This window comes from Odontesthes bonariensis, chromosome 8, assembly GCF_027942865.1.
Source record: "Odontesthes bonariensis isolate fOdoBon6 chromosome 8, fOdoBon6.hap1, whole genome shotgun sequence".
NCBI classification, from domain to species: domain Eukaryota; kingdom Metazoa; phylum Chordata; class Actinopteri; order Atheriniformes; family Atherinopsidae; genus Odontesthes; species Odontesthes bonariensis.
Window position 1 is genome coordinate 12,936,418 of NC_134513.1, and position 17,410 is coordinate 12,953,827.

At 40.7% G+C, this 17,410-nt stretch overlaps 2 protein-coding genes across 3 annotated transcripts; one reads left to right on the forward strand and one right to left on the reverse strand.

Annotated features, from left to right (window-relative positions):
- Positions 1-363: 363 nt before the first annotated feature.
- tspan33a (tetraspanin 33a) lies at positions 364-7,041 on the reverse strand. 2 transcript variants are annotated; one of them, XM_075472516.1, is made up of 9 exons: positions 6,968-7,036; positions 6,725-6,845; positions 4,988-5,045; positions 4,305-4,432; positions 3,964-4,038; positions 3,042-3,137; positions 2,792-2,920; positions 2,538-2,699; positions 364-2,417 (listed from the first exon to the last, which is right to left on the reverse strand). In XM_075472516.1, the coding sequence occupies exons 2-9, from the start codon at positions 6,824-6,826 to the stop codon at positions 2,316-2,318; spliced, it is 852 nt and encodes a 283-aa protein (XP_075328631.1). In that variant the 5' UTR covers positions 6,827-6,845; positions 6,968-7,036; the 3' UTR covers positions 364-2,315. The 2 variants fall into 2 exon arrangements, with proteins under 2 accessions (XP_075328631.1, XP_075328632.1); XM_075472517.1 differs by having other exon boundaries at positions 3,964-4,002; positions 6,725-7,041.
- Positions 7,042-7,820: 779 nt separating this feature from the next.
- On the forward strand, positions 7,821-13,968 carry LOC142385801 (uncharacterized). Its single transcript, XM_075472518.1, has 8 exons — positions 7,821-7,901; positions 8,132-8,334; positions 8,899-9,009; positions 9,176-9,271; positions 9,564-9,674; positions 11,175-11,292; positions 11,409-11,621; positions 12,637-13,968. Exons 1-8 carry the CDS (start codon positions 7,874-7,876, stop codon positions 13,659-13,661), a joined length of 1,905 nt encoding a protein of 634 aa, XP_075328633.1. The 5' UTR covers positions 7,821-7,873; the 3' UTR covers positions 13,662-13,968.
- The last annotated feature ends 3,442 nt before the right edge of the window (positions 13,969-17,410 follow it).

Below are 17,410 nucleotides of genomic sequence, written 5' to 3' on the forward strand. Positions count from 1 at the left end.
ATCAGTAGCTGCCCAGTCCTTGAAGCAGTGACACCACCCTCAACGACAACATCTAAAACATGCCTCTCCTGAAAAGGCACGTGGTTGAATTCACAAAAGACCACAATGTAGCCAATCAACATTAGAATTCTGTGCGCAATGTTCAGGTGGCCTCATCTACGCTGATGGTGTTTATAAGTATGCGGTGGAGGATAAACCCACTTTACCTCCTCTCTGCACAGGAATGTACCCATCTGTTTGGCATTACATAAGACTTTATAGTGAGCAAACTACATCAGAAATACGGTCAAACAAATGTGGATGCAAAATCCATTTTTCAGAAATTTTGTATTGTCGGTCCTTTGGTGAGGATAAAGACTGCCATTATTAATGAGCCTATTTATTTTTTTATTTAGAGTGAGTGAGAAAATGGCAGTACATTGCATGAGAGTCTGTGTGAGAAACGAGGGGTGAGGGTTACAGTTAATAACTCAAAACCACATAAAATTAGTTTCCTTTGGGACCCTCATAATAGCCTGAGTTTCCTCTCTCCTGGTTAAGGTGGCTGCACAAATCTACAGCGAAGATAAAAGGCAACATGTCAACAAACAAAAGTGACTGAACTCAATTCAGTTTCTTTGACATTAAATAAACATGGATGACCAGTAAAAACACAGTTCTTACAGGACAAATTTCCACTGTGATGTTGCTGTCGCTGCCTGTTTTCGAGGGTGCGCTCATAGTTTCTGTGCTCCTGCTGAGTCTTTGTTTCTTGCCTGGTGTTCCGAGAGTAAAACTAGGATAAATCTGCTCTGACCTGTTAGAGTGCGAGTGTGTCTGGGCCTCCTTAAGACTCACAGCAACATGGCTGCCTGAGTGAGTCAGAAGCTAAAAAAAAACAGGGACCACACACAGAGGACTAGAGCCCAGACCCACACACACACACACACACAAACTCCCTAGAAACATGTTAAATCTTATTCACCACAATGGAAGACTCCCACAGAGACGCATTCTGCCACTCTTTCATGACTTTCTCTTTTTAAATGACATCATACCACTTGTTTGTCCCATCATACTGGTAATCCAGTAGATTCTGGTTTGTGCTTGTTCTGGTGCAGTGCGGAGGAGGAGTAGCACTACAGCTGTAAACTAGCACACAAATGTCATGTTTAGATTGAGGACTTGCGTCACAAATACAGGACCCAAAGATTACAAGCATCAGGTTTCAGGCCGAGAGGCTTTTCGCTCGCCAGGCAGAGAAATGGAGTGGCGATGAGAAGCTGTGTTACTTCGGTTAGGGTTGAACTTCTTCACAGTTACAGAGATTTGGTCAAAGCGTCCACGAGTAATAAGTCAAATGATAACTCTTCCAGTTAAATAAAAAACTTAGATTCTGACACCTCCAGCTGTATATGAGGTATGTGACTAGTCTTTTTTCCCGCCGATACAGAGAACTCAGCCGCTCAGCTACATCAGCAAGTCTATTCTGCAACACTAGACATTCACACAACTGTTTTCGTGTGTTACACAAGAAAAAAAAAAGAAGAGTGTAAGAGGTAAAAGCAGTGTGGATTTAAATGACGCAACAAGATGACTATTATGTTGCTCCTGACAAACGTATGTACAGAATAGTGTGTGTGACCTCAGTGGTCTGGCAAACATTTATTTGAAATGGCAGCATATTAAAACACACACCCCACAAAATCCAGCGGTGCTGCAGCAGTGTAGGGGGTAATGACTTCATGTGCAGTGGGAGGTCGTGGCAGGACATGTCACGAAATGCCACTGAGTTTTCTGTCATTTTGTTATATTTCCTTAAGCGTTGATGTTTGTATTTTGTCCAATAGTGTTGTTTGTTTAGCACCCCAGGGTCAACAAAGTTGATCATACTGCATAATGTTAAATTCATTTTGTAACAGAGATAAAGGCAGAGTTGGGGCCCAGAGGAAACACCAGCTTAAGAAAGTGCTGAAACATGACTTACGAGTTTTAAAAAGTGCTTTCATGAGATAGACGTTTAAACAAAATGTATGTTCAAAATACAATTCCCTTTTCAGTTAGTTACAATTCATTATAAAATACAGTGTATTATTTATTTGTGGCATCTATGACTGCAAATTAATGATTTAAAAAAAGTACATGGGTGTGAAAAAAGGAAAACAGTGAATACATGCAAACAGGATAATTGTCCAGAAGGTGGCAGCAGACTTTTATATCCCCATCAGAACACTTTGTCTGTTCTGTCCATGTGCCTTCACCAACAGTCTTAATACCAAATGCATTGAAGTCTGTTGAAATCCTGCTGGCGCTGTTCATCAGAATCTGGTCTTGGATCATTTCCACGGGTCAGTGCGGTGCTTAAGGTTGTAGTTCTGCAGCTCAATCTGGTCTTTGATCTGATTGATCAAAATCTGGGATAAAAGCATACCAACCAGCTGCAAAAGAGAAAAACAAAAGAGGGATGAACATCGGGCTGCAGCAGTTGGCCTCTTTTCTCACCAAATATGGCATAATATGAGTTTAAGTCATAATGCTTGGTTTGCACCATGTGCTACCTGAGGTATTGCCAGTGCCAGTGCAATGCCACCCAGTATGAACAGATTGCTGTGGATCCAGTTAACCAGTTTGTCTATGCAGCCATTGGTGTGGATATGGTTTGCAGCTTCGAGGTCCTCTAATTCTTGCATGCCATGACCACACATGGTGTTGATTACCTTCTGCACACAAAAAACAGTGAAAGTAAAACACACTGATAAACAGCATAAACAAATCACAACTTTATCAGTCATCAGTTAGGCAGGAAGTCGACCTGGTCTTTGGAAATGAGGCAACAGGAGAAGGGAACAGCGCAGCGTTCTCTGCTGGGGTTGGTCGTGCTGCAGTTGAAGTATATGTTCTGGGACCAGTCGGTGTACGTCAAAGCACCACAGCAGTCAAACTAAGAAGATTAAAATACATGTGTATGATAAAAACATGTTGTTAATGCGACTATCATTCAGGCACTTTGGAATAAAATGATGATCTGCACGGAATGAAATCTGCATTTGGATGAAACTTACGTCTTTCTGGCCAAAGTCAATAAGGTTCTGCAGATCAATATCATCTCTGTAGTGGACGATGGCATCATTGATGATCTCAGTTACTTTATGTCTTGCCTTTAAAGAGGATAAACAATAACAATGATACTAATATTTCTAAATTGACAAATTCAAAATCTTTTAAACAAAAGGTTTTTTGTTTTATAAAAGATTTGTTTAAGAGATGGTTCCCAAGCTCTCACAAGAAAGGAATTTAATCATCTTTGTGGCTCAGCAATTGTTTATTTCTCACTTGAATGTTCTGGACAGCCATGGAATTCAATACACAATCTGCAAGTAAACAGCTGTCACTGACTGCCACAGATTGTGCAAAACGTGGCCTCAAATTGAAAAAGTTTTCATAAGTATTTTGACTGAAAGTTTTTCCCAGAACGAGTACTTTAAATTCCTTGAAATGTATGCAGTATAACTTACTGCCAATTTATTACTGAAAGATAATTTATTAGTTCTGTAAGTTAGTACCCCTCATGTTTGTGAACATCTTTGGGGTATCGTGGACGTTCAGTGCAAATTTTAACCCAAAGAACTTAGAAGGACTCTTTTACATTGATTCACCTCAAGAAAATCCATATGATGAACTGGGAAGGATTGAAAGAGTCCATGAGGACAAATCCAGCTAAAGTTACCCAGAGAAAGAATCAAAGGCCAACTTTAGTAATCTATTTCAAATCTTATTAATATAATTTTAAAGCCAAAGATTAAATTGATAATTAAAAAAAACAATAAAACCAAGTTAATAATGCAAAAAAATAAGAATGGAAACCAGCAGAAGAAAGCAAAATCACATCACTACCACTGTTTAATAATCTATAAAAACACCTTTTAAACCAGTTCTGACACATAAATTCATGCTTACAATATGCTGATTATATTGTTTGATTACCTTATCTGAAAATACGAAGCCCAGGATACCAGCAGCAAGCTGCAGTATGAAGATCAATGTCAGACAGATACAAAACTGGGCAGGGAGGAGAGAAGGTTCAATGTAGCAGCATCATTCGCCTGTTTTACAGAGCAAAGGCTATACTGGTGCTAATTAGCTCAATCACTGAAGAAAACCAAAGAACATGGCAAAGCTCTACAATGGAGAGATAACACATAACACAGTCTAAGCACTGTTTCCATAATCTTGTACTTCAGAGGGTAAATATGAACACTATCTCCACCGTTGAAGGAGAAGACTAATTATAATACTTTAGTTTTGATGTAGAAAATAAAACTTACTGTCTGAAGGAGGCAGATGTTCTCTCGTAGGGAACCTACGCAGCCACAGAAGGTTATGATGAACATGAGGACCCCCACGACCATCAGCATGATGGCAGGGTCCACTGACAGACATGCCAGAGCCGTCTCTGAAGCAGTGAAGAAAGAACATGTTCAAATACCGGCGTGGAAAGACTCGTCTGTTTTATTCCTCGCAAACAGAGACAGGACAACAACGTCCTTTCACATGTCCTTCCAGTGGCAGCTACTGAAAAAAGGTCAATTGATTGGTAGCTAGATAACTGTCAACTACCCTGTTAATCAACTCACACCAAGATTTTCCTTTAGCTTCATAAATCATACACTGTGTGCCTGATTGAGTCATGAATAAAACTATTTTGGTTATCAACCAAATACATGTAAATCAGTTTAGCTTCAAATATCTTTTGACACAAAGAGATAAATAAACAAAGAAGGGAACTAAATCTAATTTTAAAAAAAAATTCAGAAGAATTTATTTACAGTTTTAACAGGTCTTGAAGTCAATCTTCACACCTTACAATTTGTAATTTATCAAGTATGATAATTACAATAAACAGCACAGGACAGCCCTTTGCTTTTTAATGTGTTTGGTAAGACAGCACGAGTAATGAATCCTTACAAAAGCAATCAGACTCCCTGCGTCTTTTAGAAAAATCATTTACCTGCATGCTTCGTGATGCGGGCGTACACTCCGATTGATACAAACACCAGGGAGATTATCTGAGCAGAACAGGGGGGAAAATTACTTCATGAATGTTGCAAATGAGACAAATGAAGTGGGTATGATGCACTTCAGAGGAGCTGAGCTTTTTTTTTTTTTAATGTTCCCACTTGTCTAGGGAGTGGCATTATTCACCAAAACACTTCATCATGATAACAAGAGAGATGAGCACAAAGGACTCCTGAGTCATAGGTTCTTCTTTACAGACAGAAAAGGGTAAAATATTGTGAAAAGGCACCCTGCGTCCAGTGTCAAACTACAGGACCACAAGATTCACTGTCATGAAGAAGTTGTTGAATGAGGTCTTTTGTGTGCTCTGCTTCGATTCAACTACATTAACCTGAATGCAATCTGTACCTTTCCCTTTAAAAATAAAGACTCTTTCATTCGGCTCTCCTCTCCCAGAGTCTCAATAGAATAATAGGGAGGCCACAGAAACACACTTGCCATCCTGGATGAAGTGGATCCAGTTACCAGAGACCTCGTGATTTGGAAGGGAAAAGCTATATTTGTCTGCCTTCTTTTGTGAAGGTTTAGTTTTACAGTAAATAAACCAGACGTGACACCTGAAGCAAACAGGTGGTTTTCATTTATCAGTATTTTTTTTTACAGGAGTTGAAATGTCTCATGAAATGTAACAGTCTTATGAAATGTTATGTTAAAGCCTAAACTGAGTGGTTAATAAACACCAGAACTTAGTCACCAGGATTATAATGAAACAATGAGCAATTTTAACTAGAAAAGAAATCCAGAGCTGCCGTGATCAACATTAGTGATATACACAGGCCATTGTTGCCAGAGGCAGTAGAAATGACAACAACACATTCCACACTGCAGAGCTTCAAGTTTTTACACAGCCTTATCCTGTTTGTACATGGCCGCAAGTCACAAATACAGGTATGCTTCCAGACACTACTAGACAAAAATTCGGAATTCTACAAACAGAATTTCTCCGACACACACCTAAAAATGAAAATCCTCGTTTGATCTTGTTTTCTGTAGTTTTACAATATTCAAGGAGCATTTTTTGCACAACTAGACCCATAAAATAGTTAAATCTCAGCATGTTTAATCTGCAACAACAAATCAGCTCTGAGAATGCTGGAAGAAATCTCCTTTTGTTGGTCACCCGACCCTGAAACCCACTTATTAGAACTTTGCTCTGTTGTCAGCTCACTGCTGAGACTTTCTCTTACTTTCAGCTGATTTATTTATTTTTTTGGCATTTCAATTTAAAGAATGATTAACGAGTTATGGGGAGCGATCAATGGTAATGGTGAGGCTGGGTAACACTGCAATTATTTGTTTGAGCTTAAACGTATCAGTTATAATGAAATCTGCCACATTGTTTTTCTGAACAAATGCAGACCTTTCCCTCTCCTGTTTCATTGACCTCTGACAACACCAACGTTAAAGAACAACTAAAACAAACAGAGAAGTGGGTACTGCCTGCTGTAAATAGTCACAATAAGAGGAAGGTAATGCCTGACATGGTTGGAATAACTCAAACTGAGGAACGCTTATTTTAACTTTTTGAAACTATTGTGAAAGTGCACTTTAAATAAGGTGACTCCCTCCGCCATGAAACATTTGATTCACCTACACACAGAGAAAAGAAAAGAAAACGTGTAGATTCACATCAGTTGTTGAATTTAGCAGCTCAAGACCAGTCACTTACCCAGAATAAAAAATTAAAAATGAACAGCAGGTACTTCACAGCTGGGCTAACAAACGTGAAATCCGGGTCATATCCAGGTGCGCGTCCCCGTCTTCCTCCCATGGCGACAAAGACCTAGTGCCTATCGAAGTTTACGCACAAATGAACCGAAAGCTGAAAATACGTGTTCCCACAAGTCAAACCAAAGACTCATCAGCATCATGACGATGAGAAGCCGCTATACTTTATTAGCCAAGACATTACCTGCTGCCACAGTGAACACCGAATGGGTGTGTAAAGATAAAAAGAAAGGTGTTAGCTTTTTCTCCGGTCCTCACAGATGATCATATGATACAACAGCAGGGGCCCCTCATTCCAACACGGTCTCAAGATTTACTAACCGTTTGTGCTCCAACAGTTTTCTGCTTCATTTTGTCAGAAATCTGTATGTTTGTCAAAGATCCTAATATATTTAAAGTAAGCCTTAATTTTTAGTGTTACAGTCCTTCCACAAGAGGTGGTTCTTGTTCTCATTATTTTGGTCGAAAGATGTAAAGAAGAATTTCACTTCATTTTTAACCCGAGTAAAAAGCAAATATGTGTTTGCCAAATAATAAATCTGAGAAATCAGCAAAGAAAATCAACAAATTAAAATAATAGATAATACATACATAACAAATATACATATACATTACGTACATTTCTTTAAACATGTATATGCCCAGACACTCACAGCAGTCAGGTTATACCATCAATAAAAATAAATAAGTACCAAATTACAGAAGCTGTTTAGAAAATGACCAAAGGCACGTTTATGCACTATCTGGTTCCAAATATGCAATAGGTACAAATTAATTGGTTTAGGGTAAAAATCCCGGAATAAAATGCGGCAAAAAGAGTGACACATGTTTGTAATTATCTGAACTTCCAGAAATGCCTATTTTCCAGTATCCACAAAACTATTTACGTGTGGATACTTCGTTTTCCTTTCTCCTTTTCTCGTTCGATTAACATCTTGTCAGACCTGAAATTAAAATTTCCAACTTTATTTTGAAGGAACGCGCAAGTGGCGCGGCTCTTTAATAACATCCGGATTTACCGGAAGTACCTTTCGGGCTCGATGAGAAACTGTAAAATTGGGGAATTAGTTCCTTGTGTGTAGTCCTTCTAATGACAAATATGGCGTGGAGTAGCAAAGGTTTGTGCGATTGCTTATTTTATATAATCAACAGTTGGCTTTTTTTTTTAAATTCATGAACAATAACAACTCTTGAAAACAAATTAAGTTAAATGCTCACGTTAGCTAAAATCTTCTGTGCTGACTGGGGAACTGGGCTTGTTAACAGGTCGCCTGCACATTGTTGTCTGCAGTAATACATCTGCCACATTCCTTTACAGTAAAATACTTGTCTCTCGTGTCGTCTGCAGGCTCCCTCCTTCCTCCAGCCTCTTTACAACTGCTTGTCCCTCCAGTGAGGCTCATGTCTGCCTTCATGTGGCAAGTGGTGCAGCGGCACAGTGTGAAGCAGTATGACAAACTGCTGGACTTCGTCAGTTTGGTAACGGAGATCGTTCCTGAGCTTCTCAGCCCCAGTCATAAGGCTCAGCTCATGCTGGGTCTGAGAGCAAGGGTGAGGAGGAGTAACACACACCTGTGGATTACCATGACCTGGAAGACAGAGAAACTACACTCACAGACAGTATTGACACTCCTAAAAAAAACACACAAAAAATCCGATGTAGTCTAACAATATTAAGAGCTTGGAAAGAGTGATACATCATGTTCCCTCAGAGCTGTAAGTTCAGTTTCCCACATTGTTTCCCTTCAACCGGGGAATTGGAATTGAACTCTTAAACATCACTATAGTCTTCGATAACAATCTTTCCAGAAGGGCCACTTTGTAGCTTTTTATTGAATGAGTTCTGGGTGAAGTTTTGTTCACATATTTTATGCCAGCATTGATGGGAATCTTTAAAATTCCCCCCAAAAAACAAAAGATTATCTGGAAGATTTACATTAGTGTCAATGTCATAATTTCCTTGGAGAAGCATGAGTACATTTGTTCCTTATTTCTCTTCTCACTTTCTTTGCGCAGGTGACTTAATGGCAGTTATTTTGTTCATTTTGTTCCGTCTCTACTGTTCTCTGTTGTGTTTTGTGTTCTTTTGACTCACCCATTTTTGCTGTTTCGCAGCTGATTCTGGAGCTGTGTCGTGGCGATGGTATCTCAAACCTGAAGACCATCCAGAGCCACCTGGATAAATTCCACACCAGCAGCGCTGAACTAAGTGCCAGTGACCAGATGGTGGGATATTAAAGAAAACTCAGAGAGGGCTTCTTAACAGAGCAACTACAGCAAAAAAAAAAACACAACATAACTGATATTAATCAGTACAGAACCATTTGTAATCTATAAAACTGAAATGCAAAATACTTAAAGCTCCTAAACTGCTGTGTCGATTGTTTGACAGGAAAGTACTGATACACTGAAGGCCTCTTACGTCAACTTTGCCAACCTGGTGCAGAACATTCTGAATATTCCTTTTGAGAAGGAGATCTTCTTCCAAGTGAGTCTTCTTTGCTGAAATGTCATATGTCTTATAGACCAGTAAATAAATGTCTTCATAGCAAAAAAAGAAAAGATAAAGATTCAGTTTACTTCATGAAGAAAGTAGAAGGGTAGAGTACACATCGTCTGGCCACCAGCATTTATAAAATTGGGTTGTGGTTTTCGCCTGCTCTTCCTTGATAAAGGAATTTAGGTGTTGTCTGGGCAGAGTGGTTGATAATTCTAACGGTTTACCAACCTTGTAATGGTAAACTTCACAGTATGATGACAACCCTTTTTGATGTCTTTAGGAAGTTTTCCCTGAGAACTACGGCTCTGCCTACAATCAACGGATCCAGCAGCTTGTGTCTCTGTTCCTGTCCAGACTGGAACAGCTGCTGCCTGTACCGGACCTGCAACAGGTAATCCAGATGGTCACACATATGAGAACTTAATTGCGTGGTAAGAACCAGTACTGTTCTCCACATGTGCTGTTATGTGTACAGAATTACACAGAAGTTGCTGTTGAACAAATAAAGTCCCCCTGTGCTAAAGGCAAACTTTTTATCCTCATTAGTGTGTTTCTAAGATGTTTTGTATGCGTTTCATAATGTATCACAAACAAAATGAGCCATTAACACTGTGGGTTAGGATTTCTGCTCTGTCTCTGCAGAGCTGCGCACTGAGCCTCAAAAAGGCAAGGTCAGATAGCCCGAATATTACACGATTATTTGGAGGAACCTGCGCCAACCTATCCTCACTGCAAGCTGGACGGGGCTCTAGCAAGTTATAGGAGAAGTTAAGGGTGCGCTTTTCTCTGTGTGCAAAGATGGCAGGTATGACATGTTCTGGGCAGGAAATCAGATCCTTTACGTCTTATCCAAAGATGTTAAACTCCAGCAGAAATGGTTTCAGCTTACTTTGAGACATTGCCCCATCAAAAATACCCGATAGGACATGGATCTGCAGTCTTCATTTTTCAGAAAGCCGTTAAAAAATGAGTCCCAACAACAGCTTGATTTTGCAACTAAACTTTTTATAAAGTGTGACGCTGTTCCGTTTACCCGAGAGACATTGCAAGTATTCGCAGGCATGTCAGATAAGTCCATCACTTTTCATGTGTTTTTTTTTTTCTAAAGACGCTGAGGGAGAGAGCCCTCTGCTGGCTGACATCCGCCACTGTGGCCGTCAGTTCTGGTTGACCGGGGCAAAGTTAGCCAGAGCAGTGTCTTCCCCTGGGTGAGACAACGGTAGCACAGACAGAGGCTCCTCAATCTGTTGCTCTCGAATTTGATCTAAAAAAAACCTGCTGGGTTTGAACCTACTAAAAAGACGAACGCTATACCAATCATTCATCTGGGAGACGCCACAAGTATGAAAGCGCATATTTAGAAGTTTTATTTTTCCTCATTTCTTTTTCTTTTTCTGTATCCACTTTTTGCTCACAACTCATGCCACTGGGGAAATAGCCATGAGCACTTGCTGCCGTCTGCCGTGCCACAAACCGGCTGTATTTTCAGGCTGTGTCTGCGTTTTTCCTCAGGAAAACACACTGTGTCTGTGGTACATGGTTCAGAAAGCCTACAGGGAAGCAGAGCCTGGGTCTCTCTTCACCGGGAAGAAAGTTAGTGATCCCACAGCTGTACTGATGTGTCTCTTTAAAAAGGAGCTAAGTGCAAGCGGTTACTGCATCTGATGTGAAAAGCCCATCATTCTGGTGCTCAGTGAGTGAGAGTTGGCTGCCAGGATCATTAGTTCATTGCTGTTTGTTCTTTACAATACGAGCGTAGCAGAGTGAGTCGGTTGTTTTCCATGATGAACTAAGGGGCTGCTTCCCTTTTTTCTGCTGTTTAATGTGAGACATCAGAGGGCAGTACTGGATGACCAGCCTGCATGCTCATGGTCTGTTCTCTGTGCCTCAGACGACAGCTTGGCTTACTGAAACATCTGCGTCAGAAGAGTTTGAACAAAACCTGTCAAACCCATTCGCCCTGAAGACTCTACTGCATCATCATAAAGAGTTAAAGACTCTCAGCTCAGGTTGGTACGGGGATCCACTCTCTCTTTTCTCACTAAGAGGACAGAGGACCATTGTTTTGTATATGCCACAAACTTACTACAGTGGGCAAAATATTAAAGACTTTCCTCTTTTACAGCTCAGTCAAGCAACAAGGAGGACATCATTTTGTCCACACTGGCCCTCCCTACTCGAACTGGAGCGGAGAGATACACCGAGCTCTTCTCTGATACTGATGATGATGAAGAATTTGACCCAGATGAAGGGAAACTGTCACCGGAGGACATGGAAGAAGATTCAAGTCAGAGCTTAGATGATACCTCGGATGACTGGGTGCCGAAAAAGAAATCAGGTCAGTTGCAGACAAGGGGCTTCACGTATAAGCCGTACGCCCACGCAAAACAGATATGTCAGTTTGGAATGTATGAAATTGAATGATGCGTGCAAATTACGAAGCCCTTTCCCTGAACAGAAATCGTCAAAATAATGTTTTTAACTCGGGTTGCTTTCAATCGCAAAAGGAAAAAAAAAGAAAACCTGCTGAATGTAATTTCCCACAGCTGACATGTCTTCCCACTTTTTCACAAGCCCAACCGCCTGTAAAGTGGACAGTCTTCTGTGTTCATGTGACATGGACATATTATGTCGGGCACTGCACATACGCAGCGTTACCGATGTCAGCAGGCGCACCGATCCATCTGTCCGTGGTGGACAACCCACTGACAGATGCATCTGCTGTCCTTGTTCGGATATGATACAAATCATACAGTGATGATGATCAGGAAGAAGTGGTAGAACTTGCCATGTATTTTTAACCACTTACTTCCCTGATCAGCCTATGTCTCCCAAGTCTATTATTTCTGAAAGTACAATTTTGTTCTGTAACTCCAGCTTTTGTGAGGACCCGACCAGCGTTGCAGTCCTTTACAGACAGGGCTTTGGTCACATCGGGTTCCCGTGGCTGCGCAGTCAGCTGCTGTGCACACTGTCCCCCTGTCTGCTTTTCTCAGAATCTATTTGACTCAGATGGACTTGTGGTGGCATCTCCCTGATACTAGACGTTCTAGTTTCTGCCTCATAATCTATGACAAAAATTGACATGCTACTGCATCCACTCTGCTTATTGTCTAAATTAGATTTTTTACTGGTAAAATAGCAGCCACCTTCTCCTTATGTGCCACTTTTCTACACCTGTACTTTCCTAGATGTCAACCTGTGTCAGCCACACTGTACACTATCACTATTCATTGGGATTTATAAAGGAAATGTGCGCTGGATCAGCAGTGCAGTATTTTATACATGAGGCCCAAAAATTTGACTTAAAACTGTAAGTCTTACCTCACTTATTTACTTTATGCTGTTTTCAGGTCCTCTGGCTCACTTATTCGTCTGTCCTCAGTGTTCATTCACACATCGTCTAAAGACAAAGGTCCGAGAACACATCCAGACTGAGCACCGCATGAGAGCTCCCATTCAGAAAAGGAAATCTGTGGTAAAGGCGAAAAGGAAGACTCAGCAAAAAAGTCAAGACTTGAAGGTTGAAAAAATTAAACACAAATTCAACTCGGAGAAGCCGAAGAGAGGCAAACCGAAGGATGGCGCTGAAAAAAAGTTGGACTGTAGGCAGAAGGACAAGTTGGAAAAGAAGAAACCACGGAGACGTAAAGAGCCATCGGGAGAAGACAAACGGTTTCTGACCACACGACCTGTGACCAAAAACGAAGAAGAAGAAACAAAATGCCCGACTTGTGAGAAGGTCTTTGAACATCCTAATCAGCTGAAGACCCACATTAAGCTCCACAGCCTTCCATACAGCTGCAGCCAGTGTGAGAAGGGATTCACCAGCCAGTCAGGATATTATCAGCACCTGAGAATTCACAAAAGAGGACGAAGGTTCATCTGCAAACGGTGCAACAAAGGATTCCTTTGCAATTATTCGCTCAAGCAGCACGAACGCTTGCACGACGGCCCTACCAACTTGTGCAACATATGTGGGAAAAACTTCAGCAAGAATGGCATTATAAGACACATGCAGATGCACAGAGGCGAGAGGAATTACCTGTGCACCACCTGCGGGAAGTCGTTTTTATCCTCGGGGGAGCTGCTGCTGCACAATAGGTCTCACACGGGCGAGATGCCGTACACCTGCGGCCACTGCGGGAAGGGTTTCTCCAGCAAGGGTCACCTGAACGTGCACACGCGCTCTCACACAGGAGAGCGGCCTTATCTCTGCTCAGAATGCCCCAAACGCTTCCTCACTCTGAACTGTCTGAAGAGGCACACGCTCAGCCACAACGGAGTGAAACCTTTTAAGTGTCCGGACTGTGAGAGAGAATTTTCCCAGCAGGGGAATCTGAAAAGACATATGGCAATTCATAAACCCAACACATAACGTGCTCTTTTCATCGCTGGGAATCTTTGGAGAAAGTTGATTTAAAGTGTTGATTGAAGTCTTTGTAAACTTTCTCCATGCAGAGTGGAGGTAGTGATTGTGTCGCTTGGGTTTCTTTATTTTAGCCTCTCTTGTACAACTTAGCAGTATTTAACACAGTCTTTTGTTTTAATCTGTTGTTTTATGTCTTTTCATTGTACTTCCTAAAATGATGCATTTTAAATCTGTGTGATAATCCTAACTGCAGCCCCACCATCTTACCTTGTCTGGTGGGGACTTGGAAATAAAGCTGGCTCAGAGAAAACGATTTAGATCTTTCATCTGTAGATGGTGGGGGTGGGGGTCTGCAGAGGGACTGAGTTCAAATCTTTACCAGGTTCCGTTTTAAAGGCCAAAACTTAAAAAAAAAAAAAAAGAGATAAAAGCTTCAAGAAAGACCAACAGAAGGATGGAACCAGCTCAGAAAGGAGGCTGAAGCTGTGGTTTGGTGGTTCAGGCAGATACAGAGCAGCTTCTGGGAGCAGAGGGAGGGGGTTCAACTCCTGTGGATGCTGCTGGCTTTTAGAAAAGGAAGGGCAGGTTGTTCAGCTCAGAGAAGGCTGAGGTTTTTTAAGCCAAAATAAAAGAGAAATTTAGGATTCAACCTTTCAGTGTGTAGTTGAACAGCTCAGGCTGTTGGGTGAAAACTTTGAGCCTCAGAGAATTTGGAAACTGATCAGAGGACTTTTAAAGTTCAACAAAGTTGCTCAGGATGATGGGATGCTGCCTGGGGTTGGAATTATCATGTGTTCAATTCCCTCAAATGCTCTGTGTACTTCCAGGTTTTATTCTTTAAGGAATCTAATCATCATTTCTTTCAGGGATAAAGACCAACAATCAAAGTAAGGTTTGTGAGAAAGTGTTACAGGGCAGATATAACGGATATAACAGTCAAAACGACTCTGCCTTTCCTTTCCTAAAATATCTGCAACTTGTGAAGATTTGAACCCGGAAACTCTGCAACACCAAGCTTCTTTCTAGCATCCTGAACTATCTGGTCTGGGAGACTTTTGCTCTTTACTTTAAGAGTTAAGCATGAAAATATTTCAGTCACGAGCTTTGTCAGCTGACAGCTCCAACAGCCTGAACAAACACTCTTTCCTAAATCCTGTGTCTGTGTCTGCCGTTGAACTTCAGTTTAATGACACTTATGTGTTGCAAACATCAGAGAACAAAACAGAAACAACAGAGAGTTTAATACGAGTGCAACATTTGTAGAGTTAATGAGCACAGACAGGTCTGCAGAGCAAATGTACAAAAACATGAAACCTCAGCAGCTCCTCTTGAGATGGACCAAACTCATCAATCGTGAATCCGTCATAGCTCAGATCCGGAAGGACAGCTCGCCTTCTCTGAAGACATTTTTTAATCTGACAGTTCAGTTCATGGACAACATCTGAGCAGTATTTATTTACATTCAGTCACTCATAAATAAAACAAGTCTACGCTGTTATCAGATCAAATAGCTTTTTATTACTATTAGTCTATTTAGTCTATTAATAACATTTGACTTTGAAAGGTACCACCGGAAGTGTTAGTCATTCATAATATCTCTAGCTTCACCTTTTCTGTAGATACTGTTTGTGGCCACTAGAGGGCAGAAACGCCCTGCTCACAGCATAAAGACTGAATCTGTGGACTGCAGCTGGTTGCCTTCATCATTCTGATCTATCTATCTATCTATCTATCTATCTATCTATCTATCTATCTATCTATCTTCACTGAGTAATGATAAGAAATGTAAGCTGTGGTAAAACTCCAGCATTCAGAATCTTAACTAAATGTGACAGTGTTGTTAAAATATTAATATGACAGCTCATAAAACCTCATTTGATAAAGATTTCCCACATTTCAATGTTCATACTGACTTTCAGGATGTAGTTACAGCGTATGGCCACCAGAGAAAAGTATAGAGACAGACGCAAAGAGGTTGTCAAGCTAGCAGATACGTAATTTGATATCATTTCCGGTAAGGACGTAAAAAGAAAAGCCTCCTAAATAATTGTAAGCGCTTTCCCCCCCCTTATATTTATGTATATAATAACGTACTTTTCTCAAGAAATTTGCTACTTTTTGTATATAAGATATTCCCAGTTCACATAGTTGATGTTGGCTGTTTGTTTTTACTTGGAGTTTTCATTTGGAAGACATGAATCCTGAATCTAGTTTCCCTTTTTCTGGCTCAGCTCATGTCCCACACTCCAGATACGCTCAGATCCACAAGGACAGCTCGCCTTCTCCGAAGACATTTTTTTAAATCTGACAGTTCAGTTCATGGACAACATCTAAGCAGTTACTGTTGGGTCTCTGAGAGAAACGTGATGCTGAGGCGCACTCAGCCACCCCAGCAGCAGAACATCTGTCTGTCATGAAGATGGCGTCACTAAACTGAAGAAATGGATAACAAAACAAACAAACAAACAAACAAACAAACAAACAAACAGGGAAAAGTAGTTAAAACGTGGCCTTGTTTCTGTATAAGAGGAGATCAAACAGGCTTTAAACAGAGACAGTGGAAATCATTTGGGTGACCACACACAAATGACCACAACTTCTGTATCTCCATTTAAAAAGGGCAAGTTGTCCCTGGAAAAACCGCAGGGAAGGGTGCTGGCCTTCCCTCTCAGCCCAGTCTGAGTTCCTTCTTTTGGCCCCATCTTTCTGATCTGCGTAACAGGTAAGTTGCACCTTTTAGTTTAGGAATCAAAGAGCAGTGGGCATCACTGTACGCAGCATCTGTAACAGCCATTTAAACAAAAAACATTTTAAACACCAGTTAAATGTAAACAGCTCATAATCTTAGCTTTGAAAAATGTAACAAAACACAGAGAAACGGACCAACAGTGCCTTCTTACCCATGGTCTACACGCTTTAAATTTAAAGAAAACATGTGAAAATAACTCATCTTGTTGCTATAATATGGTTTTAGGGATGTGTACTTTCTTTTTACAATGAAATAAATGTGCCCAAACACCATAACAAACCTTAGAGATTCAGTCCCAGTCTAAAAATGTAGACTTCCACCAACAAAGTGGCCTTGAGTTGGTCCTCACCTTCCTCTGCTTCCACCTCATTATTCACTCCTTCGTGAGTTCACCAAGCCGTCAGTTTTCATTTCATCACGTCAGTTGCTGAAGGTGATATTTTCCACCCACACACTGGACCAGAGTCCAGACTAAACATGGAGAAGCAGCATTTAGCTGTTATGCTGCAAACAAGTGGAACAAACTGCCAGTGGAGATTAAACTTTCACCAAATGTAGACATTTTTAAATCCAGGTTAAAGACATTTCTGTTCTCATGTGTCTATGCATGAAATATCTTTTAACTTATCTAGACTGTAGCTTGTTTTTAAATTCATTTAAATTATTTTATTTGTTTCTCTTTATATTCTTTTATGTATTTTTAATGCTTCTTACACTCCCTGCTGCAATGCTTTTATTTTATGTAAAGCACTTTGAATTGTTTGTACATGAAATGTGCTATATAAATAAATTTGATTTGATTTGATTTTGATTTGACCATCCATCCATCCATTTATAGATTGTCAGCAGGTATCCCTGGCCTGGTGCCCCCTTTCCTGTCCTCTCGGCCCCCAGCTGCCCTGCGCTCAGGATGGAGGATCGGACTGAAGAGAAGTTTCTGTGCAATTTGTTGGTTTCCTCAGTTAGGAAATAGTTTTTGAATTAGCTCTGTGTGAATGATTTCAAC

Bases quoted from the DNA above. Each gene is read 5' to 3' on its own strand.
- tspan33a (XM_075472516.1), bottom strand. From the start codon at position 6,826: ATGGGAGGAAGACGGGGACGCGCACCTGGATATGACCCGGATTTCACG. The intron at 3,138-3,963 runs GTAATCAAACAA...TCCTCTTTAAAG, and splicing joins GCTTCGTATTTTCAGATAAG to GCAAGACATAAAGTAACTGA. The intron at 2,700-2,791 runs GTCGACTTCCTG...TTTTGTGTGCAG, and splicing joins GCCTCATTTCCAAAGACCAG to AAGGTAATCAACACCATGTG.
- LOC142385801 (XM_075472518.1), top strand. From the start codon at position 7,874: ATGACAAATATGGCGTGGAGTAGCAAAG. The intron at 9,010-9,175 runs GTGGGATATTAA...ATTGTTTGACAG, and splicing joins TAAGTGCCAGTGACCAGATG to GAAAGTACTGATACACTGAA. The intron at 11,622-12,636 runs GTCAGTTGCAGA...TGCTGTTTTCAG, and splicing joins GGTGCCGAAAAAGAAATCAG to GTCCTCTGGCTCACTTATTC.